This window comes from Grammomys surdaster, unplaced genomic scaffold (assembly GCF_004785775.1).
Source record: "Grammomys surdaster isolate TR1022 unplaced genomic scaffold, NIH_TR_1.0 126059, whole genome shotgun sequence".
NCBI lineage: Eukaryota > Metazoa > Chordata > Mammalia > Rodentia > Muridae > Grammomys > Grammomys surdaster.
The window spans coordinates 1,826,044-1,852,653 of record NW_021620869.1 but is presented as its reverse complement, the minus strand read 5'-3'; the positions used below and the strand labels follow the sequence as shown (position 1 = coordinate 1,852,653).

Genomic DNA, 26,610 nt, shown 5'->3' with positions numbered 1-26,610 from the left:
CTCCCTCAGATACCAGTGGGCCCTCCCTCAGATACCAGTGGGCCCTCTTGGGCTGCCTTAGGACTTTGTCACATAGCACTATGGCAACACAGGGTTTGAACAGCATTCTAGGAGCACATTTCAATGTTTATGAAACTAATTACAGGAAACTGAAATATATGTCCACACTCATAGCTCCGAGAAATGCCAACTGCTCCTCCAAGTTCCCTTCTCAGAGAATGGCACAGGCAGAGTTACATTTGAAAGATCCAGCAATCATAAGTGATTACAATCAGAATAGCTTTTTGGTAAATTTTACAGAAACATATGACCATAGGAACACTTTGCTTGGGGTCTTACCAGTACCAGGCCCCTGTGAGAAACCTAGAAACCTGAGCCAGACTAGCTTTCTTTTTTATCATCAAATTATTTTTATTGGACATTTTTCCACCCCATGCTTGGCACCAAATAAACCAGAAGAGTTTGGAGTGAAGGTCCTAAATGCATTTTCGTTGGCCAGTGGGAAGTGGGGAAGGAGGAAGTAATGTTGGAAATGAGTTTACAAGGTTTTACTGAATATTTTGTCTATCTCTATAAAAGTTGCAATTTCTTCTGTAGTTGTTATTATGGAGAGCAGTGGAGAGCAGACCTCAGTATCTGTATAATAAATCCATCTCAGTGTTAAAGGTATTTACTTATTTATTTATTTATTTTAGTTTTTTGAGACAGGGTTTCTCTGTGTAGCCCTGGCTGCCCTGGAACTCACTCTGTAGACCAGGCTGGCCTCAAACTCAGAAATCCGCCTGCCTCTGCCTCCCAAGTGCTGGGACTAAAGGCGTGTGCCACCACACTCAACTAAAAGTATTTATTAACTGAACTATTTTAGAAAAACAAAACAAGAATAACAATAACTCTTAGACAAGAGACAACAGTTATTCTTTTTCTGGAAGGTTGGCAGCGATCAGTAGAACCTTGACAAGGGCCATTACAAATGTTTTCAGGAAGGATTTCAAAGGTAGCATACAATGTCAATGTAAACAGCTGGGAAAGAAAAGAGGAGAAGGGAAGGGGGGTGTGGGGTGGGGAAGGATCTGTGTGAGGAGGTATTGGGAGGAGGGGGTGGATATTGGGATGTAAAGTGAATAAATAAATAAATAAATAAATAAAGGAAAAAAAGAAATTAGTGCTTTACCCTCTCCCAGTAAGAACCACTATAAAAGTGGGGTTTTTAAGGGAGACTGGGTTCATTTTGGTTCATGGTTTAAAATGTGTGATGGTGGAGCTTAGTTTCTGGGAATTTGAGGATGCATACTTTATGCTCACCTTCCTACTCACTGAGTGTAACATCTGGATGTGTGCATGATGCAGCTGTGGAGGACTCTGAAAGCAAAAGGTAAGCATGGGCAGTGGAGATGAAGGCCAGAATCTGAAGAGCCACTGTATCAACAGGGAACTTCCTGGTTTTCCTCCACTGTGCCCTGGCCTGTTCAGAACCTGGAGGTGGGCTCCGTGGGGATAAGGAGAACTCAGAGAAGCTTTCTAGTTTGGTATCTAGAGAAGAGAGGAAAAAAATCCATCATTTTTCCTCTTTGCCTTTCAGTCAGTCCTGTAACAGTTGCTCTCCCCACCCACCCACCCCGAGCTTTCTTCCAGGCAAAATACAAGGTAAGAAATCCATGGGCAAGCAAAGCTGCTAAAATCCCAAATTTCTGGCTAAAGGACTGAAAAGGGATCCTTCTGAACAGGGAAGGCTAGCATGGAGAGCATAGGAAGCTGGGGGGAGTTACCCAGTAAAGTTTATGGAGTTAGAGGCTCAACACTGAGCATATGTGGGTCAAAAACTGAGAACCCAGGAGCTGGGAAGGTGGTTCAGCAGATGAGAGAGCACTGTCTGCTCTTCCGGAGGACCTGGGTTCAATTCCCGAACCCCACATAGCAGCTCACAACCATCCACAGCTCCAGTTCCTAGAGATCCAGTGCTTGCTTCTGGCCTCGGCAGCTAGGTCAAACACACATAGGGTTTTACTGAGGAATATCAGGGGCTCTGAAATGGAGTTTGTACTGACACGGTATTCTACAGAAAACTGAATGGGACTGGCATCCTGAATCCAGCCAGGCCAACGTCTGCTCATCAGAAATACCAATATGCTTCACAGGACTTAAATAAGACCACACTCCAACAGCACAGTGTTTTAAACGTCTAGGATATACTCCAAAGACACTCAGATCTGAAACCCAGGGAAATGCTCACATGCAGAAGACAGACTAAAACTGAAGTGATGTAAGTATTGAACTGTTCTGAGGATTTTGTGAATGTCAGTGTACTGGCTAGTCTTATGTCAACTTAGTCATGCAAACTGCATTTATTTGAAAGGAGGGGATCTCAGTTGAGAAAATGCCTCCATAAGATCTGGCTGTAAGGCATTTTCTTAGTTAGTGATTGATGAGGGAGCGCCCAGGCCATTGTGGATGGTGCTGTCCCTGGGATAGTGGTCCTGGGCTTTATACAAAAACAAGCTGAGCAAGCCATGTAAGCAAGCCAGTAAGCAGCACCCCTCCATGGCCTCTGCATCAGCATCTGCATCCAGGATACTGCCCTGTTTTGAGTTCCTGTCCTGACTTCCTTCAATGATGAACAGCAATATGGAAATGTAAGCAAAGTAAACTCTTCTCCCAACTTGCTTTTTGGTTATGGTGTTTTACCACAGCAATAGAAAGCCCAAATCAATATTAAAGCCTCGGTGGCCATTAATTCTTAGCATTCATCCTGGAAATGTGTTATATGGTGAAGCCACATTGCAGATGTAATTAAGAGCATAACTGATCAGCTAACACTGACATAGTGAGGCTTGCTGGGATTATTCAGGTCACCCACCCATGGGATTAGAATTCTGCAGGGATCTTTCTCCAGATGATACCAGAAGAGAGGGTTAGAAACATGTGTCTTCAGTGTGTTCTTCCTCCCTTAGAAGGGACAAGGTGCCAAGAATGCAGGTGGCTTGTTGGTATACCTGAGGATCAAACCTGAACCTACAGACAGTACTTGCCTAGCGTTTATGAGACCCACCACAAAAAGAGGGTTTTTGCTTTGTTTTTTTTGTTTTTGTTTATAGAATTTTGTTTTACATAAAATTAGAACATCTAGCAGATGTCTAAAGCACCAAGTGAAGGAAATGATAAATCCTATTTGATGTCAGATTCTTAAACAAGGAGTGAAGGTAAAGTTGTGAGGTTGATAAATACTGTCATGTCTAAGGAAGTGTCTTGTGTTTTCTGTGGTGTGTCTGAAGGTAGTCTTCCTTTCTGTAGCTACTGCTGGACGTGCCCAGGTAGGAGGCCTGTGTCCACAGAGCTTTAGGAGGCATATTTTATTTTGGACTGATAAGTACTGTAAATTAGTTGGCTTCAAAAGCACATCAACTTTCAGTTTATTTTTTAACAGCAGTTTTGGGTCAGTGGCAGAGTTGGAACTAGATCCTGTGCTGTGATGCTTCTAACATTTTCCTCCAGGCACCTGCTGTCCTCATTCCAACAGATGTCTGCCTCACTCTGGATTTTGTTGGTATGGTGTGCATGCATACCATGGGCACACATACACATATGTGTGGATATATGTTGACTTCAGGTGTCTTCATCACTTTCCACTTTATTTTTTGAAACAGTGTCTCTTACTAAATGTGATGGTTTGGATGAGAACGGTCCCAAAGCTCATGTATTTGGATACTTAGTCCCTGGTTAGCGGATTCTTTGGAAAGGATTAGGAGGTGTGTCACTTAGGGTGGGCTTGAGGTTTCAAACGACTCTTGCTATTCCCAGTGTTTCTTGGTCTTTCTGCATCCAGGTCAAGATATAAGCTCTCAGCTTTCCCCGTCCTAATCAATGCCTTTGTTCTGCCATTATGGACTCTCTCTGAAACTCTAAGCCCCAAATTCTTTTATAAGTTGCCTTGGGCATGGGGTTTGGTTTGGTTTGGTTTGGTTTGGTTTGGTTTGGTTTGGTTTGGTTTGGTTTGGTTTTTTAATCACAGGAGGAGAAAAAGGACTAAGAAACTAAACGTAGAGCTCATAAATTAAGCAAGACTGGTAAAGCCAGCAAACTCCAGGATCTGCCCACCTCAGCCGGCCTGGTGCTGACAGCACAGGCACACCTGCTGTGTGTGGGTTCTGGTGATCCAAGCTCAGGGCCTTATACTTGTACAGCAAGCACCTTTCCCACTGGGCCGTTTCCCCAGCTCTTCTGTGGCCTCTTAAAGTCCTAATAATCTACCAGCATGAGAAGTTGATCACAAATATCTCTGAGGTTTGAAGTGCCAGTGTTTGCTAGTAGATTCACTTGTCTGAATTTGTTCAGGGGATGACTCCAGGTCGGGGATGACTCCAGCTGTGGTTCCTGTAATGCTGAGACTATGTCAGCTTCCCTCTGGCAGTGCAACTGTGGCTAGAGAGGAAGTGTATAGGAAGGGTGTGGATGTTCACTCCTGCCCAGCTGCCTAGCTAGCTGTTTCTCGTAAGTTCTTTGAACCTTGTCCTGTAATATAAAACCTGACTGACATTGTTTTTCAGCTTCCACACATTGATTAACTTGCTTAGTTACTTTTCTTTTTAACTAGTTGTACTTATAGAATGAGAGACTATCTCTTGTAACATTGCAGTAGTATAGCCCAAGGTTGAGGGACTGGGTAGAAGTTCGTTATCATCAGTTATGAAGATTAATTCCAGTGAGACGGCTCAGCGCATAAAGGCACTTGTCGACTTGAGTTCCATCCTTGGGACCCACATGGAAAAACGAGAGAACCTACTCTCACAAGTTGTCCTATGACCTCCACACACATGCTGTGTCACAGATATGTTCACACATGTACTCACACACAAACATAATTTTTTTTTAAGTTCATAACATAGATTTTGACAATCAGATCGAGGCTTGAAGCTGACTCTGCCTCTTCTGAGTTAAGTGCTCCTTGGCAGCCCTTTTCGTTTACTTACTGTCTTAGAGCAGCTTCGGTGCAGAGCTGTCCCATACACATTCCATTCTATACATCCCCCACTGTCAGCAGCCTTACCAGAGTACACATCTGTTATGTCACCACCAACCCCAAAGCCTCTGCCAACTTTTAAGCTGAATTTTCCAGCTGTAGGAAAGGACATGTCATAGGGTTTTTTAAATTATTATTTTAAAATGGGAACATAACCAAAGCAGCCAATCTTGTAGTGAATGGTACAAAATGGTGGAAATTGTTTCCAGCTACCAGAAGTATTTTTAGGAGTGTAGACTCCAAAGCATTCCATTCACATAGAAAAAAAAGACAAGAAAATTGCTTGAGTTCCCTATAGATTGCTGGTCTCTGCACTGACTTTCTGTGGACTTTCTGTCCACTTTCTGTGAACTTTCTGGGTTGGTGCTCCAGCAGATACCCAGACAGAGCAGAAGCTGACAATAGGCTCCCAGAACTGCTGTGGTCTTGCTGTGTTTCTGCCTAGCCTTAATATTTATTTATAAGCACACAAAGCAAAATAAAGTTTATTCCTGTTAGGTCATATCTTACATAAGGCAGATTCAGAGCACCCCCTCCCCCATTGTTGCTCATGTCAGATAAGAGCAAATGATGCAGCCTCTGATTGAAGTAGCCTGTGTTTCTGCAGCAAGAGCCCAGCTGTTTGCTGCTTCTGAAGCAGTTTAGAGATTAGAGATGAAGGCTAACCAATGTTCACAACACTGGGATTGTCTGTCAGCTTTCTAAGTTCTTACTTTTAATCTCTCCTAAACTTTTTGTTTGTTTGGTTTGGTTTGTTTTTCCAGACAAGGTTTCTCTGTATAGCCCTGGCTGTCCTGGAACTCACTCTGTAGACCAGGCTGGCCTCGAACTCAGAAATCCACCTGCCTCTGCCTCCCAAGTGCTGGGATTAAAGGCGTGCGCCACCACTGGCCGGCTCTCCTAAATTTAGTATTATACTGAGCCATAAAGTCTTAACCTTATGTCTCTGTCTCATCTTGAGGCTGAGCACTTGTTAGGTGAGTAGTTCATGCTGCATTACTGTTACTGAGCAGCAAACAGATTAGTCTTTGAAATTGCAGCAGGGTGCCTCTAGGTCATTTCTTATCCAAACCAGTATGAATAAGAGTGTCTTAGGACTTTGACCTCAGCTGCGATTGGCTTATTTTGAGCCAAATGACAAGACAGACAAAGGTCAGTGCTTAGAGGTGTGTGAGCTTGGAGAGCTGTCCCTAGGGGACACAGTTCAGGAGAGCTTAGAGAGCCCTCAAGGTCTTCAGTGTCTTGTTCTTATGGTGATGAACTCTTTAATGCTAAATGAAAAGTTACAGCTGGGATAGAGCTAAGCTATTTTTAATATATTTTTGTTAAGTAAATATACATATATAACATGAACTTATGGCTCAATTTTGTAGGGTTTTCTAAAGATTTGTTTTATATGTGTGTCACATGCTCACGCAGGTGCCTTTGGAGGGCAAAAGAGGGTGTTTGATTCCCTGACACTAAATTACAGGTGGTTGTAAGCTTTCTGATGTGAGTGCTAGGAACTGAGCCCAGGTTCTCTGCAAGAACAGCAAATACTGTTAACCACTGAGCCATCTCTCCAGCTCCATTCGTTTTGTTTTTGAGACAGAGTGGTTTAAGAGCATTTCTATTTGCAGAGGACCTGGGTTTGATTGCTAGAACCTATATGGCAACTCACAACTGTCCATAACACAGTGCCATCCTCTGACCTCCTCAGGAACCAAGCATGCATGTGGTACACAGTTATACATGCAAGAAAAACACTCATATACAAAATATATATTTAAAAAGAAAGGAACAGAGGGAGGAAGGCAAACTCCCTCTCTTGGTGCTCTTGTGAGAGGACCCAGGTTTGGTTCCCAGCACCCCCATGGTGGTTTACAACTATCTGTAACTTCAGTACCACAGGATACAGTGCTTTCTTTTGACCTCCAGACTCCTATAGATATGTGGCACATGTGCCCGTGAGCACGTATACACACACACATATACTCATATATACATACATACACACACATACATACATACATACATTTTTTTTGAAAAGGCCCCTATTCAGTTTTCAATACCCATATGGTGGCTCACAATTTTCCATCATTCAACTTTCAGGAGATCTGATGCCCCTTTATGACCTCCTCAGGTACTGCATGCACATGGTGCTCAGATTTACATGCAGGCAAAACACTTATACACATAAAGAAATATGAGGTAGGGACTGGGCCAGAGAGATGGCTTAGTGATTGAGAATACTTGTTAAGAGAGAGTCTCACTTATGTAGCCCAGGCTGGTTAAGAGCACTTGTTAAGAAGCAGAGTCTCACTATGTAGCCTTGGCTAGCCTTGTGATCACCCGCCTCAGCCTCCTAGATGCTGTGTATCACAGGTGTGCACCACCACACTGTGTGGCTTAATGTTGTATAAAGTGAGTAGTGTCTGCCCTAGGAGTACTTGCTCTGTGCTCTGTTTAAGTGAGAGGGTCCCTCATCTGAGTGAGCTAGTAGTAACTTCCTTATCATTTTCCTATCTTAGTGTATACTTCTAGGCCCTGTGGTTGTCCTTGTCCACTTTCTTAGAACTACATGGTTAGATGCAGCTATTTTATTAAAAAATACAATAGAAAACTTGAAGAATTTTCCCTCTAAACTGAACCCAGTGTCATGTTCCCATTGCCCAACACTTGGGTGGTATGTGCTACCACCTGGTTTATGTGACGCTGGGGATTGAGCTCAGGGTTTGTTCATGCTCAGCATGCACTGGAGTCATTGAGTCACATCCCTACCCTTTAATTTTCTTTAATTTGATTTTTGAACATAAATAATGTTAAGAAGGCAAATTTCCATGAGTAGTAAGTCCCTTAGTACAGGGAAAACAGTCTTATGAGATTCCAGTTGATACTTAGCTTGGTCTTTGTTAAAAAACAGTGAGGAAATTACCTATTAGAGTTAACAGCTTTAAGCCAGGCTTTTCCTTTAGTGCAGTAAGGAGGACGAAGGTGACCCTGACCCTCTGACCTTTGAGCCATCTGTTAAGTGGTCCACATAGAGGCCATAGTGCGATCGAGGTGGAGCACGGTTTGAGAACAGTCTGCGGCAGGGTCTGCATTTACCAGCTCCTCCTCTGGGCTGTCCTCTGGTGCCATATACAGATTCCCTCCAGAATGATCTGTGGAGACTGACCTACCCTAGAAAATTCAAGAAGCACAAAGCTGGCAAAGACAGGTCTGGCTGTTTTCATGTACTTTAGCTTCATCCCTAGTAGCACTCTTCACACACTAAGCCAGTGTAAAAGATGGGTCCATGGACTCTTCGGATTACTGTGAAGATGCCAGACACATATTGATGCTATCCTATTACCTTTACTACAAGGGATACTGTCTAGCACTTGGACCAAGTGGTAGCACACATGACTGGGCTGAAGGAGGGAGACATGCTAGGTATTGAGCAGTGCTAGGACAAGAGATAACCACAGGTTTTCTCCTTCTCCCAGGTGAGTGGTAATGATGTCACTCTGTTTTTCTCTGTGCCCAGCTCAGAGCACCTTGGAAATATCATGGCAGGGGAGGGTTATTCATTTTGTCTACAACTGTATGTATAGGAGAAAAAACTTTTTTGTTTGTTTGGTTTTTTTGTTTGTTTGTTTGGTTGGTTGTTTTTTTTTTTTTTTCGAGACAGGATCTCTTTGTGTAGCCCTGGCTGTCCTGGAACTCACTCTGTAGACCAGGCTGGCCTCGAACTCAGAAATCCGCCTGCCTCTGCCTCCCAAGTGCTAGGATTAAAGGCGTGCGGAGAAAAAACTTTTTTTATGTTCCATATTTTATTGCAATTAAGACTCACAGAAGTTAATTAAATATATGATATTATGGGTTCCTATGAACCCAATGCTTATTTAGCCATCTAAAAATTGTTTTAATATCTAAATAATATAGTTATTTAGTGTGTTTTTGTTTTAGTGTTTCCTTCACTTTGAACTAATGAAGAATGGGAGAGATAGAAGGAACATACAGAGCTTTACCAACTTCAGGGACACGCTTGGGTGGCCAGACCTCCATTGGAGTGAGTACCCTGGAGCCCGAGCAGACCCTCTCACCCAGGATGCAGGAGAAGCACGAGCACATCAGAGTGAGGCTGCTGGACAGTACTGTAGAATTGTTTGACATTGAGGTAAGAAGCGTGGCTTTTTTAAGGTATATTTTCTTCTAAAGTAAAATAATTCTGTACCAGATTCCTGTAAGAGGTTGTGTTGTGTATTTATTCAAGTAGCTAAAAGTTGCTTTGATGATGACTATCCATCAGAGTCTTCGGAAATAGTAAATCAAAGTTAACTTTCAGCTTAAATTCTGATAGAATCCACTGTTTCTATTCTGTTCATTTGTTTATGTTTTGGTCTTTTGGATTTTCAAGACAGGTTTCTCTGTCTGAGGAAACCCTGGTCCTGGAACTAGCTCTGTAGATCCAGCTGGTCTCAGACTCAGAGAGGTCCACCTGCCTCTGCCTCCAAGTGCCAGGATGAAAAGTCATGGAGCAGCCACTTGGCTCCATTCTTTTGTTTTAAGAGGATGGCTGAAAGAGACAAACTGTGGCCAAACTGTTTTAACTCACACCTTCTACATTCTACCACCTAGGTGTCTGGACCTCTGGTGTCTCTTTAAAAGATGCCAGGTGGCCTCAAGGTGTGTCAGCAGAGAATCAGTCTGAGCAGAGAATCAGACCTTCTGCTCAGGATGCTGGTACAAGTACTGAATAAGCACTAGGAAGAAAGCGTGTGGATGGCATTACACGGTGAGAGGTGACAGTATGCGAGGGCCTCACTCTGAAAGGTAGTGTACAGTAAAGCCTTGCTTGGGAATTAGTGTATAGCAAAGATCTTAGATGGATAGGTAGAGTGGGCCTGACATCCTGAGGCAGTGTGCAGTGGAGAGTGTAATGTCAAAGAGGTGTCTAGTGAGCCCTGGTATTGTGAGGAGGTGCACAGTGAGTGCTAACATTGGGAGAGAGTTTACATTGTTAGTGCAGAACTTGTTCAAGTTAACAGTAATGTTTTTGTTTAGAAGCAGGATGTTGTTACCCAGACTGGCCTTGAACTCTATATAGCTAAGAATGATTTGTAACTAAAAATATTCTACTTTTCAGTATATACTATGATTTGGCTCTAAATAATGTTGCTTATGAATATTCATGTAAAAGATTTTGCATGAGCATGTGTTTTAAGTTCTTTGGCAGCAGACAAGGAAGCCAAATTACAACATCATCTGGAACTCCCCAAGGTTTAGTCATTGGAGGACTCACCAATTTGCTTTCAGAAGCCCTGGTACTACTTTTTGTTGCCATCAGCAGTGTTAAAGGTTCTGATTTCTCCACATTCTTCTTTGAACTTACCTTTCCAGCTATCCTAGTGGGTGTGGCATTTAGGAAATTACTCCTGAGGCAGAGTGAGTCAGTGAGGATGAGCCCTGAGTCAGCACTAGCAGAAAGGGCCTCCACAGGGCAAGAGCGCAAGGAGCTAGGACAACAGCAAAAACAAAAGCCAGTGTGCTGCTCTAGCTGTAAGATCCCTGAAGAAGTGGCTGGACAAGGACAAAAGCTTATTTGTATGATTTTAAACCATCCTAGTTTCATCTAGAAATATTATGGAAGTTTGTAGAAGAAAGAACTATACTGACGCCTGTGATCCTGTCTGTCTGGTTTTGATTTGGTTTTGAGTCGCAGTTTTATTCTGTAGATTGGCATAGAACTCACTGCATGTATATATAATCCAGGTTGACCTCAAACTCAAGTATAATTAATATCAAGTAATTATTTAATACAACAGTGGACACAGTAGTGTGCACCTGTGCCCGCACTCAGGAGGCTGAAGTAGGAGAAGTGCCACAAGTTGGAGACTAGCCTGAGCTACAGTGTGAGACTTAAAAAGAAATTGTCATCCTCCATTGTAGCCTCTCCCACTCTTCAGAGTTCTTTCTTACTTTTTCTTAATAAATGGACGTTTTGTGTTCTTGTCCAAATTTCCATACACATCTTGGGCTTGAGACAGTGAACTCAGAAGCCTCTGGTGCTGTTGATTATTTACAACCCCAGAACCCTGAGTGCAGCTCAGCAGGAGCCATGGTGAGCTCCATCATGTGCAAAGCACCCATCCCATTTGGAAGTCCCCCAGATTAAATACAGCCAAGGTGTCTGTGGGGACCTACAACACCTACACTTAAATATTCTGAGAATCCAGTGGGATCTAAGAATATCAAAACACTGAAAAAGATGTCACAGCAAAGTTTACAAAGTGCCTCCAAGAGGCAATGTCTTAGAAGACTCATAATGTGGTTTCTGCCCCTCAGGTAGAACATTGAGTGAATCTTCTATGACAGGGTCTATGAATCAACACAACTCCTCAAAAACACTTTCTAACTCTTTTTGGCTTTTTGTGTTCTTAATATTTCAACAATCATGATCAGATTAGCTGTGTAAAAGGCATTTTTTCTTCTTTTTTAATCACTGTGCCTGTTATTGTAATATTGCGTACAATATTCCAATGCTGTGCTAAACACACATGTTAAGAGACGATACTGTTGTCTTGTTTTTAGTCTTAAGGCAAAACACTTACAGTTTCGTCCTTAAGTATATTGTTTGCTGTTGATTTTTGTAGATTCCTCTAACATGATAAGAAGTCGCCATCCTTCCTAGTTAAATGAGAGTTCTGTCCTCTTTAAAACCATGTTAAGCTTGCCAAATTTTTGCATTAATTGAACTGATCACTTGTTTTTCTTTATTACCTTCTGTTTTAAGACAGTGTCTCACTATATAACTTTGGCTGGCCTAGAGCTCACTGTATAGACCAGGTTGACCTTGAACTTAGGGGCCTGCCTGCCTCCTGAGTGCTGGGACAAAAGTCATGCATCCCTGCAATCTGGTGATTTGCTTTTCTTTTATTCTGTTGACATTATGAATTATATTTCATAGTTTTTTAATATTAAATCAGTTTTTATATTTTACCTGTATGGCTGGATCTATTATATCACTCTTCTGGAGGAGTTTTGCCACTAAAGCTCATGAGGGAATACTTGCTCTGTACCTTTCTTATAATGCCTTGGCCTACTTTTGGTATTTGGCTAATACTAGGCTGGGGTAACAGATTTAGTTTTCTTATTCCCCCTCATGCACAGTTGCTTAGAATCCAGCCATGCTTTACTGGTCAGAGTTTCTGCATACCAGTTACATATCAGGAGGACCCATGCTAGTTTCCCTGTGATGACCCTTCATCATTGCCCTTATAACCAATCTATCTCGAAGAGCTAGAGGGTGTAACTGTGACCTGGAACTCACAGAGATCTGCCTGCTTCTGCCTCCTGAGTGCTGGGATGAAAGGCATGCGCCTCCACCGCCCAGCTCCTCTTGGGAAACATTGTAACTTCTCACTTGCACTAGCATCCTGGAACCCCCAGCCTTTCATACTTCACTGCACTGGCTAGTTTTTATCAACTTGACACAAGCTAGAGTCATCTGAGAAGAGGGAATCTCAGTTGAGAGAATGGCACCACAAGGTTGGTCTGTGAGCAAGCCTGTGATACATTTTCTTGATTAATGATTGATGTGGGTGGACCCATGCCATTGTGGATAGTGCTACCCCTGAGTAGAAGGTCCTGAGTTGTTCATATAGGCTGAGCAAGCTACTAAGTAGTGTAGTGTTCCTCCATTGCCTTTGCTTCAATTTCTGCCTTGAGTTCTTGCCCTGGCTTCTGAGTGATGGACTGAGTATAAGCTGTAAGGTGAAATAGACCCTTTCCTCCCCAAGTTGCTTTTGGTCATGTTTTGTCACAGCAGTAAGCTAGTAAGTTCACACATCCCTGTTTCATCCAACACTCATTCTGTAGCTAAATGTTATTTACCCTTCAGGACTCTCCTAAAATGTCACTGTCTTTGGTGGCTATACATTCTTGGCATGTGTGTCTGTGGTATTTGCTTGACCAAGGTCATTCAGTGGCTGCTTTTCTGATATGGAAGACTCTCATTTGTCTCAGTTAATTGAATGAGATATATAGTTGTAAACACTGAAGTCAACCTCTGCTTTAAAGAGTCTTAGTTTTGAGCCTTAACTTTATTTTTTTATTTATTTTAAATTTTTAAATTTTATTTTGATTTGAGACAGGGTTTCTCTGTGTAGCCCTGGCTGTCCTGTAGTAGGTAGCTCTGTAAAACAGACTGGCCACAAACTCAGAGATCTCCATGCCTCTGCCTCTGAGTGCTAGGATTAAAGGTGTGTGCCACCACGTCCAGCCTTAAGTTTACTTTAAAACTAGGCAGCAACTTAAATTTTTTAAACCTATTTTTAATGATGGTTCTTAAATGCTTTAACCTCCCTTGTAGCCCACCACCCACAAGAGGTAGTGGGAAAGAAAGGATTCGGAAGAAGTGGACCTGTTTAGAAAGGTTGCTTGGAGCAACTCCCATCTGTGTTGTCAGGAAATCAGCAGTTCAGTTCATAGGTCAGCAGCAGCAGCAGCAGCTCGATCCACTTGCAAACATTTTATGGTTACCCCAGCAGTGCAGTTCAGTAGAGTCAGTTTTCTGATCCTCCAATCCATAGACATCATTTGCAGAAATAAACTTAGTTACCAGGATTTTATAAGACTGTAAGTGACTTAAGATACACCTCATGGCTCCTCACAGAGACTGTGACTCCGTTAAAAGGCTTCTGTTTGAAGAAGACACTTACTGTAGTAGTGCAGGAAAAAAGGGGGGAATCTTTGCGGCAGAATCAGAGTGGGGTGCCCTGTGTATGGATGTAGGCTTCAGTTATTATCCTTATTTTAATGGACTTTTGGCTCTTAAAGATGTGATATTCTGTTATCCAAAGACTAGTCAGTAGCTGGTTGTAGGCATACATTTTTTGCCATCTACTTTAATGTACATTCAAGCTCTCCTCTTGCCCACCACCCACCAGAGGTAGTGGAAGAGAAAGTTATTAGGATATGAGGGAAGTGGACCTGTTTAGCAGTAGTTCTTTGAGCTCAATCTTCTTTGCCAGCTGTTCAGTCTCGTATCAAACACCAAATGTGAATCAGCAGCTATAGTCCAGTCCTCTCATCAGGCAGACCCCAGGCATAAACCAGCAACTGTAGTTCAATCTTGAAGAAACCACAAGGCTCACCAACCAGCCTGAGGCTGTGAAAGGGGCAAGCTGTCACAGGAACCTTGCAAGCAGTTTTTTGGCAAATTTATCTCAATGGCAGGGTTATCACAAGTGGGACTCAACAATGCACTGTAAGGTGAACCTGTACATGCATGTTGTTAGCAAAGAATAGGGAGGCGGGGCCAACCAACCCAACGCTCATCTCCCACTGTCTGTGGGTCATAGTTATACTTCTTCATCACGCATCCTTTCATGTGTCTGCTATATCAAAGCATCCTTTCACCTCTGTCCACTTCAGGAAAACAGTCTTTTACTGGTCTTCTTTAGCAAGGCATTCTTTCGCCTATGTGCCCTAGCAAAATATCATTTGACATCACTGACTTTCTAAACAACTAGAAGTTTCCATTTCAGTTGGTTTTCTGATCTAGGAAAGTCTTGGTTTGTTTTGGTTCATCAAATGAGTTGTACGGTTCATTATCAACTTTGAAATCTGGCTTCAACTCTAGAGAATCTTAATTTAGAGCCATGACTTTATTTTAGAACCTCATAGAAGAAGTTATGTATCAACTTGCTGTGTCTCACAATGCTAAGCTGTGGAGAAGACATCCTTTCAGCTCTAGCGCTGACAGGTGGACAGTGTCCATCTCTGTCACGCAGTAAAGGGAGAGGTTCAGTGGGTCCCTAAGACCTCACCTAGTAAGGTGCTTTCCAAATTACAGAGGGCAGGATGTCTAGGGCAGGTATGTTTTCATTGGTGTATAACTTGCTATTTTAAAACTCAGGAGTTAATATCAGAGGATAACTTTTCTATTACCTGAAAGTTAGTATCGCAGCAAAAGTGGCCTTTAGTGATTATAAGAACCACTGGGGCTGAGGATATGGTTCAGTGGTAGAGCATTTGCTGCCTACCTATACATTGCCCTAAGTTTGATTCAGCACCGTGTTAGAAACCTTGCAGACAAGCAAACAAATATAGTGATATAATCTCAGTACTTTAGGGGCTGAGGCAGGGGGTTTTCCATAAATTTGATGTTAGTACCAGGAGTCCAAGGCGTGAATCCAAGGAGTGAGATTCTGTCTCAAAAAACAAAAGCAAAGATGAGTAGCAGAATTTCACACTCAAAAGGCAGAGGCAGGTGGATCTCCGTGTTTGAGGCCAGCTTGGTCTACAAAGCAAGTTCCAGGACAGCCAGAGCTACATAGAGAAACTCTGTCTCAAAAAACCAAAACCAGCCAAACAAAAAACAGCAACAAAATAAAAAAAGGTCCTAGCAGGTTTGGTGGCAAAAGCCTTTAGTCCCAGCTGGGAAGGCAGAGGCAGGCAAATCTGAGCTCCAGACAAACCAGGGGAACATAAAAAGACCCTGGAAAGTCCCCGTAAAATGGCTCGGTGGTAAAGAGCACTCACTGACTGCTATTCCAGAGAACCAAGGTTTAATTTCCACCTACATGGTGGCTCGCAACCATCTGTAACTCCAGTTCCAGAGGATTGGACCTGTTCTTTGGCCTTTACATGCATCAAGCACTAATGTGGTACACAAACACTCATTCGCAGAATATAGTAAAGTAATGAAATATCTAAAAAAGAAAGACTATCTCAAGAGAAAGGTCTGGGGTGTAGTAGATCTGGGGTGTAGGTCTGGGGTGTAGGTCTGGGGTATAGGTCTGGGGTGTAGGTCTGGGGTGTAGATGGAGCGAGCGGATGTCCTCTACTTTCACTGAGAAATGGAGGCCAGGCTCTAAAGAGGATTCAGGTATTTTTTGTTACTACAACTCCATTTTTCATATTTCAGAATACTTTAGTATACAGAAACTTGAGGACAGGCTTTCATTTTCTCTGATTGGGAAATAAAAGTTGCCAGGTGTGAATCTCATCACTCAGGCAGAGGCAGTCTAGCCAAGGCTTCGTAGTGAGGCTCTGTTGTTACAAAAGGAGGAGGAGAAGAAGAAGTATAGACTCGGACTGAGGATGTAGCTGCGTTGCTAACATGCTTGTCTGTTATGCCCAGGGCCGTGGGTTTGACCTCTGGCACTGCATAAGAAAAAAGTGGTAGCAAACATGTAATCACTACCCACCATCCGAGCATTCTAGATGACCAGAGGTTCAGGGCCATCTTCAGCTGCACAGCGAGTTCAAGGCCAGCATGTACAATGAGACCCCTATCAAAACAAACAGAAAATCAATTGCATAAGGATTAGTTTAACTATGTGACAAAGATAAATTCTCAGTCACAAAGTTCCGTGCTAGAATACAAATTTTGTGTTCCAGTAAAAAAAAAAAAAATTAATGCTTTCATTCTGACCAGGAAAAAATAGTCAGAATTCCAGAAAGTATTGTAGACAGATGTTTGCCATCTCTCCCACATGAGCATCCTAAATATGGCAAATCAACAGCCTTAGCATTCATCTTGGTCTGACCTCAGAAGGAAAAGCTAGTAATTTAGCATCTGAAGTTTGGAGATAATGTTGGTGTTTTGCAAAAGCTCTTAGAAGATTCTAGGATACATTGCTGTTACATGACTCTGCCCTAGATCTTGAAACCTATGATTTTGTCATGGAAAATTGATTCTTTTTTAAATTCTAATGCTAGGAATGTGGCTGGGTGGTGCGTGCCGGAGGCACTGACATTCTTATTCTTAGCTATTCAGATTGTGGTATTGGAACCCTCCCTTCCCCAGCTTTCCTGCCTAACACCAGCAGACGCCCAGGGTCAGTCTGTGCTGGGTTAGAAAGTAATGATGCCTGATGAAGAAGTTAGGTTAGAAAATGGGGAAGTGTTTCCTTGCTTATCCTGGTACCCATGAAGATCCTTTAAACACAGTTTAATAAAGGAGAATGCTATACTGATCTTGGCAGAGGGTATAGAAGTGAAATTTGTTGGATAGATCTGAGCATCTTTAGCTATGTGTCACAACCCCATGAGGGGGCCATGTAACTGAATGTGCAGATTGTGAATGATTTGGCAACAGTTAAAGATTTCTTACAATGAATGCAGTACTTACCCATGGTGTCCTGCAGAACGTCCTTGCTGCCTTAGTTCTGAATACAACATGTGTACTTCATAGGCATATACCTCACACCATGCAAGGCCAGTGAACCCTGCCTGAAAAGCCTCAACTCAAACTCAAGGCCATTGTATGGTATACATTGCAGTGCTTTTACTATACATGTAAAGTTTTCTGTGTCTATAGAAATAAGATGGCTTAATTATAGAAAACAATGATTTTAATACTTTCCTATCAACGTTTTCAGTGGTTATAAAATTAGTATGTCTTTGAATTACATCATGTTATAATGTTTGTGTTGATGACTTGAGTTTCATTTAAAAATATTAAATGAACTTTGTAGAATTTCTAACAGTTTCTGAAATGGCTGTAAATATACTTCCATTTTATGCTGTATATTGATGCAAATTATCATTCTCATGGTATCTATGACTATAAAATTCAAATATTATTCAATCCTGAAAAGCATTGAAGACGCTGTGTTCTGCAGTATCAAATTTTCAATCAAGATTTAATTCCTTATGTAAAAAATAAATATGCCAGGCTGTGGCACACACCTTTAATCCCAGCATTCAAGAGGCAGAGGCAGGCAGATATCTGTGAGCTTAAGGTCAGCCTGATCTGCAGTGTGAGATTCAGGACAGCCAGGGCTATGCAGAGAAACCCTGTCTGGAAACACCATACCAACACACCTACCTACATGCATGAATATATGCACATGTGTATCTTTGTATTCAGATTTGCTTTTGTTCTTAATAAATGCTGAACTTTTTGTGTACCTAAAAAATTTTTTTTCCAAAACAGGATTTCTCTGTATAGCCTTGACTTCCCTAGAAGATCTGTAGACCAGGTTTGGCTTTATCTCAGAGATCTGCCTGCTTCTGCCTCCAAGTTCTGAGATCAAAGGTATACACCACCACCACCCAGCCAAAGAGTTACTTTTAATAGAAATTTCTTTATGACTTATTGGTAAATACCTACTCCATGTGCCTGTATGACTGGGATCATGAAAACTATTAGGTGAAACGGGAAAAGGTAGCCCTGGGTTAGGTTATCTTGTCCTGTAGTACGGTTCCTTGGGCACTAGGGTATTCTAGCATTTGCTGTGATTTATCTTGCCAACAGAAACCCCAGTAGGGGACAGGAGCTCTCCAGGTGTCATAAGAGGCAGCTGTCTAGCTGAGCTACAATCCCTAGTCAGATCTCGTTGCTTTCTTTTTACTTGTGTGATCAAGAAAGAAGTAAACCATGAAAGACTTGTACTTATTTTATCTATATTTTTATTTTTGAATTCTTACTATCCTTTCTGTTTTGTGTCTTCTTTTGATATTCAACCACCTAGATTCTTTTTTTTTTTTTTTTTTTTTTTTTTTTGGTTTTTCAAGACAGGGTTTCTCTGTGTAGCCCTGGCTGTCCTGGAACTCACTCTGTAGACCAGGCTGGCCTCAAACTCAGAAATCCGCCTCCCTCTGCCTCCCAAGTGCTGGGATTAAAGGCGTGCGCCACCACCGCCCGGCACAACCACCTAGATTCTTGGTCCAAGTCCTCACAGACTGATTGTCTTGGCTAGCATTATGCCAACTTGACCCAAGCTAAAGTCATCTGAGAGGAAGGAGCTTTGGTTGAAAATGAAAATGCCTCTATACAGTCTGGCCTTCTTAGGCAGGCAAGCCTGTCAGACATTTTCTTTCAGAGATTAATGGGCTGCCAGGGATCTGGGGGTGTCCTATTGATAAAGAAAGCAGAGGAGCAAGCCAGTAAGCAGCATTCCTCTATGGCTCTTGCCTCCATGGTTTCTGCCTTGGTGTCCCTCACTGAACTGTAATTTAGGCTATGTGAGTCAAATAAACCTTTTCTTCCTCAAGCTGCTTTTGGTTATGGTGTTTCCTCATGCCAGTAGTAAACCAAGCTAGGCAGGATTGGCACCAGGAGTGGGATACTATTGTAACAGAACTGTCCGTGTTCTTTTGGGGCGGGGGGGACTTTGGAGCATTGAGCAGTGAGCCCATGAGCAGAGTGAACATGGTGGCAGAGATGGTGGTTATGCATGGGCTCAGTAGTGTCAGCTTCCACTCACCAAGGCTGGCCTGGCTACAGATGCTGCTGAGTGCCAGATCTGCCAAGGACAGAGACCAACACTGAGTCCCAGTATGGCATCATTCCCCAGGGTATCCAGTGACTTGGTGGCAAGTTAGTTACTTGAGGCCTACCCTGGTCACTGCCTCAGCCATGTGGTCCTCAGGTATGTCCCGCTCAAGTGTTCCACCTCAGTGGCCTTTAAAGACCAGTAGTAAGCAGGCGGGCGTTGTGTTCTTGGGCGCTCCTTGAGTACTGTAGACTGGACAGTAGACTGTGGCTGTGAGAAGAGTTGATGAGCTTGCGAGTCGGACCGTCACAGTCTGTCAGGTCCATTCTGCTGATGCCATTCTCTTCTGAGCCACACTCATTTCCCGCATTCACTGGTGGGCAGAAAGCCTCTCATTTTTCCATGTATGTTTTTCCATTTCAGCCTTCACCTCAGCCGTGGAGCCTTTACAGGTCTCATTGGCCCTGCTTATATTTAGTTCCTTTTACCATTTAGTAAGTAAGTCCTGGCTAGGCATGGTGGTAGACACCTGCAGTCCTAGCACTTAGTAAGTCCTGGCTAGGCATGGTGGTAGACACCTGCAGTCCTAGCACTTAGTAAGTAAGTCCTGGCTAGGCATGGTGGTAGACACCCTCAGTCCTAGCACTTAGTAAGTCCTGGCTAGGCATGGTGGTAGACACCTGCAGTCCTAGCACTTAGTAAGTAAGTCCTGGCTAGGCATGGGGGTAGACAGACACCTGCAGTTCTAGCACTTAGTAAGTAAGTCCTGGTTAGGCATGGGGGTAGACAGACACCTGCAGTCCTAGCACTTAGTAAGTAAGTCCTGGCTAGGCATGAGGGTAGACACCTGCAGTTCTAGCACTTAGGATACTAAGGCAAGGAGATTGAGAGCTTGAGACTAACCTGAGCTACACAGTGAGAGTTTGTCTTTAATAAAACTGCTTTATTCTCTTCTCCTTCACTTTTAGGTCTAGAAAGTAACCAAGATTTTCCCAAATAGCAGAGGGTACAAATACAGTCATCTCTGATTTTCCAGAGACAGAGCCCTTCTTCTCTACCTTACAGAATATCATATACTTCTACATGTCTGTTATTTTACAAGCAGGGTGTCCTGTTTGGGTTATGCTTGCACTGGCAGTTCCTTGCCTTTCTGAAATGCGCAGTCCCTGGGAAAGGTTCAGAGGGCGTTCTGTACAGTCATATGCAGCCTGCTCCTACTGCCAACACAGGTATCTCAGGACTACTTTGCCTTAAGATTTACAGAGGAGTTGTGGAAAAATAATTGTTTCAGCTGGGTATAGTGGCACACATCGTTAATCCCAGCACTTGGGAAGCAGAGGAGGCAAGTGTATTTCTCTGAGTATGAAGCCAGCCTGGTGTACATAGCCCAGCTCCAGGAGCCAGGATGACATAGAATACCTGTCAAAAAACAAACAAACAAAAAACCAAAGAATTGTTTCCATTTTACAAGTAATATATATCAACTGTAGAAACCTAGAAGCTCTCCATGGCCACAACCACAGGTGGCTGTTGAAGTGGACAGCCATCCAAATTTCTGGGTAGCTTCTAGCTGTTTACATCAGCACATAATGGGAATTAAATGAAATTGGGAATTGTCTTAGTCAGGGTTTCTACTGCTGTGATAAAACACAATGCCAAAAGTAACTTAGGGGTTAAAAAGGGCTTATTTTACCTTTTACACTTATAAATCTATTACTGAGAGAAGCCAGGGTAGGAACCTGTAGGCAGGAGCTGATACAGAGGAGTCACAGCATTAGGGAGGTTGGAAATCACTGCCATAGAGGATCACTGCTTATGGGATTGTCCTTCACAGCTTGCTCACCCTGATTTCTTACAGCACCCAGGATCGTCAGCCCAGGGGTGGCACTGTCCACAGTGAGTGAGCCCTCCTACTTTGCTCAGTAATCAAGAAAATGCACGATAGGCTTTTCCACAAGCCAATCTGGTAGGGGGATTTTCTTAGTTGAGGCTAAAAGAGGGTGTCCACTCCCCTGGGACTGGAATTAGAGAGAGTTCTCAACCTTGATGTCAGTGGTGGGAGTCAAATCTTCTAATACTACTAAACCATCTCTCCATAGCCCCCATAACAAGTGAAACAAGCTTAGGTTAAATTAGGAATATGCCCTTTTAGGACCAGTGAGACATCTTAGCAGGTAAGGCACTTGCTGCGTATAATGGCAGCCTGAGTTAGTTCAATCTCTAGAGCCCATGTGGTAGGAGGAGACAACTAACTCTCAAGCTGTCCTTTGACTTACAAGTGTACACTGTGGCACAAGCAAGCATGCAGACACACATACATACACATACACACATTAATAGTGTTCTTGGGGTGGTGGCACACATCTCTAATCCCAGCACTTGGAGGATACAAGCAGGTAGGTTTCTGTGAGTCTGAGGACAGCCTAGTCTACAGAGCGAGTTCTAGGACAGCCAGGCTACACAGAGAAACCCTGTCTCAAAAACCCAGAATCCCTCCCCCAAGGTGTTTTTGGTTTTATAACTTTACTTGAATTTCACATTTATTTATTATCTGGTGTGTGTGTGTGTGTGTGTGTGTGTGTGTGTGTGTGTGTGTATGTATGTGTAGAGGTCAGAAAACATCTTCCACCTCAGGTTCCATGGATCAAACTCAGGTCATAAGGGTCACAGAGAAGTACTATTACCTACTGTTTCACTGGCTCACTATAGTTACAAACCACCATGTTATAAACCACCATGTAGGTGCTGGGAACCAAACCCAGGACCTCTGTAAGAGCAACCAGTCTCTAGCTCTCCTCTCTTACTCCACTCCACTCTTAATTTAAAATAAAATAAAATAATAGAAATTCCTTGAATATGATTATCTATATAAATGTTGTTAAGCAATAAAATTGTTATTATATGTAAATCTTTACCTGTAAAGTAGAACTTGTAATTGTATTAAAGAATTAAAAAGATAATCTTAGGAATTTTATATCGTCTTGCTGAGAACATAATATCTTAAAACTTTACTTCTTACCTACTTAAAGAAGTCACATTTAGAGTGGGAGAGATGGCTCAGTGGTTAAGAACACTGGCTGCTCTTCCAGAGGTCCTGAGTTCAATTCCCAGCAACCACATGGCGGCTCACAACCATCTGTAATGGGATTTGATCCCCTCTTCTGGTGTGTCTGACAGCTACAGTATACTCAAATAAATAAAATAAAATAAAAATACCTTTTTTTTTAAAGTCACATTTAGAGATAACTAGGAATAGCATTAGGTTCAGTAATGGCTCATCGTGGTTCACTTGACTACCTCTGGAATCAACTAAAACCTTGGACATGCCTCTGAAGGATTTTCTTGATTAAATCATTGAGGTGGGAAAACACACCCTAAATCTGGGTTGTTTGGAGTCTGACCTTGAGTCTGGGCTACACCGTCTGGTGGCAGACTACAAAAAAGGACATGGGAGGGCTGGAGAGATGGCTCAGTGGTTAAGAGCACTGACTGCTCTTCCAGAGTTCCTGAGTTCTAATCCCAGCAACCACATGGTGACTCACAACCATCTGTAATGGGATCTGATGCCCTCTTCTGGTATGTCTGAGCAATGGTGTACTCATATACATAAAATAAATAAACCTTAAAAAAAAAAAAAAAAAAAGGACATGGGAAGGAAGCTTTTGCTATTTGCCTGCTTGCCTTCACTCTTGCTGTCTGTCCTGCTGCTGAGGCATGTCCTTCTTCGGTATCAGAACCTGCTGCTTCAGGATTCCAGCATAGACTAAAGAGCAGCTGAGACATTCAGTACAAGCAGCCTGTTGTACTGAATAATTAACTGGATTCTTCGCTTTTCCATCTGTAACTGTTGGACTAACTGGATCACAGTCTGTAAGCTTCTCTTAGTAGATCTGTGTGTGTGTGTGTGTGTGTGTGTGTGTGTGTGTGTGTGTGTGTTCATTCTATCAGTTCTGTTACTCTAAACTGATTACTGATTAATACAGGGTTACTTATAGGAATGTTAGTGGGAGTTTGTTTACAGAAGCATGTGCTACACAGCTGAAGAAAATGTCTCTTTAATCTTCAATTTATTGGTGAATAAATCCTCAGGGGAGGGGTGGGGCAACATGAGTCCATCCTCCTTCCCTCCCAGGGTGTTGAGAGACCCAGTCTTATGGAGGGCTTGAACAGATAGTCACATGTGCTGTGAGTACAGCTACTATGTCATGCCTATAAGTCCGCATTCCACACTGCCCCTCTTTCCCCACTTCCCCTGCCGTACATCCTTTCCATCCCTTCTTCCTTGATTTTCCTTCAGTCTTGGGTGTGTATTATAAATGTCCCATTTATAGCTGGCTTTCAGTAGTCATTTAACTCTTGTGCTTTGTCCAGTTTTGAATCTCTACAGTTATTTCTGACTGTTGGGGGAAAAGCTTCTTTTGCCAACACTGACAGCAGCACTATTCCGTGGACATAAACATAGTTACTTAGACGGTGATCTGACAAGAACAGAGTTCCTAGTTAGCAAAACAACAGCAGTGGCCTCTGCGCTAGTTTCTATGACCTCCCTAGCCACTGGGCTTCTGACTAGGTTTAAAGTATTAAATGTGAATTTCCTCCTGTGCAGCGGACATCAAATCCAGTTAGAAATGAGTTGGTTACACCCATAACAGTTTGCCATCATTGCACCTAGACCCCTCTTGCCAGTTTGCATTGTTACACATACAATTGGCAGCTGAGTAAGATTGCTGACTATAGTTCTCCCCAGCAGCCTACACAGTACCTTCCAGTGCTAGGAGGACTGGCAAGTCCAGTTCTGACTTGATTTCTCTGTTATGAGATTAAGGCCTATAGTATCTTCACTAATAAGATCTTACCAACTAGATCTAGTAGGCAACCAAGAGCTGTGGCAATTGTTTGTATTGGAGGGCCTTAGGGACCTCCATGGCCATCAGATTATAGGGAAGTAGCCCATTCTGGAACTAGAATATTCATTTAATAGCCTACATCTTCTGTGAGCAGCTTTATCCTCCCACATCTCTGTTCAAACTATTTTTTAAATTTTGCTTTTGATTATCTTACCAAGTTAAATAATTCTTATGTTATAGACTGAACATTTGTGTCCTTTAAAAAGTGTTGACAGTGTAAATGATGATATTTCAAGCTGGGGGCCTGAGAGGTAATCAGATCAGTGAAGTGGAGACTGCATGAATGGAATCCATGCCTGTGTAAGGAGAGACCTGGAAGAGCTGCTCCCGCTCTCTTCTCCTTATGTGGAGCTACAAGAAGACTCCAGTCTTTGAACCAGGAAGGAGTGCTCGTTATACAGTGTGTCTACTGCAACCTTAGCTTTAAACTTCCAGCCTCCAGAACCGTGAGGCAAATGTAGATCAGTTATACAGCCTGGATATATACAGCCTGTGATATATACAGCCTATGATATATACAGCCTGTGATATATACAGCCTGTGTTATAACAACCTGAGCTTTCAATTCCATTTTGAAAAGATAAGTAACCTAGCTTCTACTTTTTCAGGGGTGGGATGGGGGCTGGTTTTTTGTTTGTTGATTTCCTCCTCCTACTTAGACAGGATTTTTCTGTGTAGCAGCTCTGTCTATACTGGAACTAGCTTTGTATACTAGGGTGGCTTTCAAACTTCCAGAGATCCGCCTGCCTCTGCTGGGGTTAGAGGCATGAACCACCACTGCCTGGCTTCCCAGGCTCTTCTCTTATCCAAGGTCACACAGCTAATATGCAGACATACAAGGTTTCTCATCCAAATCACCTTTTTTTGGTGACACTTTCTAGATTTTTTTTGTCATACCTTGTGCCGATCTCATGGTGGCAATTGCTTCAGTTATTTTTCAGTGGCTATTTGATTATCCATGTTTGTGTATGAATATCTGAGTACTTTAGTGCTTCTCTTCAAAGCAAAGCACTTGTTCAAGGTTTGGCTGTTTTAGGGAGGTTCTTACATTGAATTAAGCTGATTATAACCTGGTTGAAATTTAAAATACATATGGAGGCCAGAGTGTCGATATGTATGGCTTCACCAAGCCATCCCTGGCCATGTTTAGACTTGCTTCCATGGTCTCTAGCCTTATCTAGATCAGGGCTTGAGTTTTCAAGGCAAAGGTTATGTGATTTGCTGTCAGCATGTGTTTGTTATTCAAGGGTTCTTCTGAAATTGCACTTGGCTTCTGGCCTCCTACCCTGCAGGTATCCGTACCTGGCTTTACTGGCTTTAGGGCATTGCTGGAGCTTGGATTTAGTTTTCTTAATTTTCCTGAAAAGAAGCCCCTCCATTTTTTACTTTATTAAAATATTGAGTTTATTTTACATGTCTATTTTTGTCTCCACCACATACATGTCTGACCGTCACTGTGACTGTGTCCTATTATAAACCACATGCATGTCTCACTGTCACCGTGACTGTGTCCTATCATAAACAACATACATGTCTGACCGTCACTGTGACTGTGTTCTATTATAAACCACATACATGTCTGACCGTCACTGTGACTGTGTCCTGTCATAATATTCTATAGACACTTAAAACCAGCTATGGAAATTCGAATGTGTGTGTATAGGCAAAACACTTATACATATAAAATAAAAGATAGATCTTAAAAAATAAAAATGTTTAAAATATATTTTCCTGTTTGTTGTGCCACATAATGCTCTTTTTAATTGAATCTGATTTTCTGCCTTTCAGGAAGGCATTGGTAGTTTAGGAATTTGAGAGGAGTGTTTGGTCACTCTTCCTTTATCTGTGTGGTTTGAGATGGGTCCCCATGCTGCAGCAAGCAGTGTAAATGAACAGGGTCCCAGCAGGATGAGGTGGGAGGGTATACCAGTGGCAGGTTCTGTTTTCATGTATCATATACTCACCCTTCTATTAATAAAGGGTACCTGGCGTCCCTCTCCAAGCCACTTTCACACACTGTAAGATTTTCCTGGTTGTGTAGAGCTTCCACTCCCGTTACATTGCTGTAGTCGTGCTAACAACTTAGAGCTTTGCAGGCTTTCCTGCCCCACAATTGAGGCCCTCTTTTCAAGCTAAAAATGTCAAGGCTGGCCAGTGCAAGCATCTGCCCATCTAGTTACTCATGGTCTAGTCAGGAGAAAGACACTATACTACACTAGGGTCTTAAACTGAGATATTTAACAGAAATAACCGTTAACTAGTTATAACAGATTGACTGAAAGACTGGGAGGAGTGAGCACTGCTAAAAAATAAAGGAACAAGAGTTGTACTGAGCAGCCACCCCCTTAGAGCTGAGGAAAAGAAAACTGAGTGAAGTAACAAACTTGGAAAGGCCTCTTTCCCCAAAGCTGAGATTCAGATCACTGCATGATGGTGAAGTTCATTGCTGCCAAAGGAACAGGTTGGCAGGCCAGGGCTGGAGTGCCAGTGAATTTCA

At 42.6% G+C, this 26,610-nt stretch overlaps 1 protein-coding gene across 1 annotated transcript in view; it reads left to right on the top strand.

The window, feature by feature from the left end:
• The window catches only part of Farp2 (FERM, ARH/RhoGEF and pleckstrin domain protein 2), a 102,703-nt gene that overhangs the window by 5,154 nt on the left and 70,939 nt on the right, over window positions 1-26,610 (top strand). Inside the window, exon 2 of the mRNA XM_028755323.1 lies at window positions 8,945-9,155. Within this exon, the coding sequence (XP_028611156.1) occupies window positions 8,973-9,155 (183 nt within the window). The 5' untranslated portion in view covers window positions 8,945-8,972. The remainder of the gene's footprint in view (window positions 1-8,944; window positions 9,156-26,610) is intronic.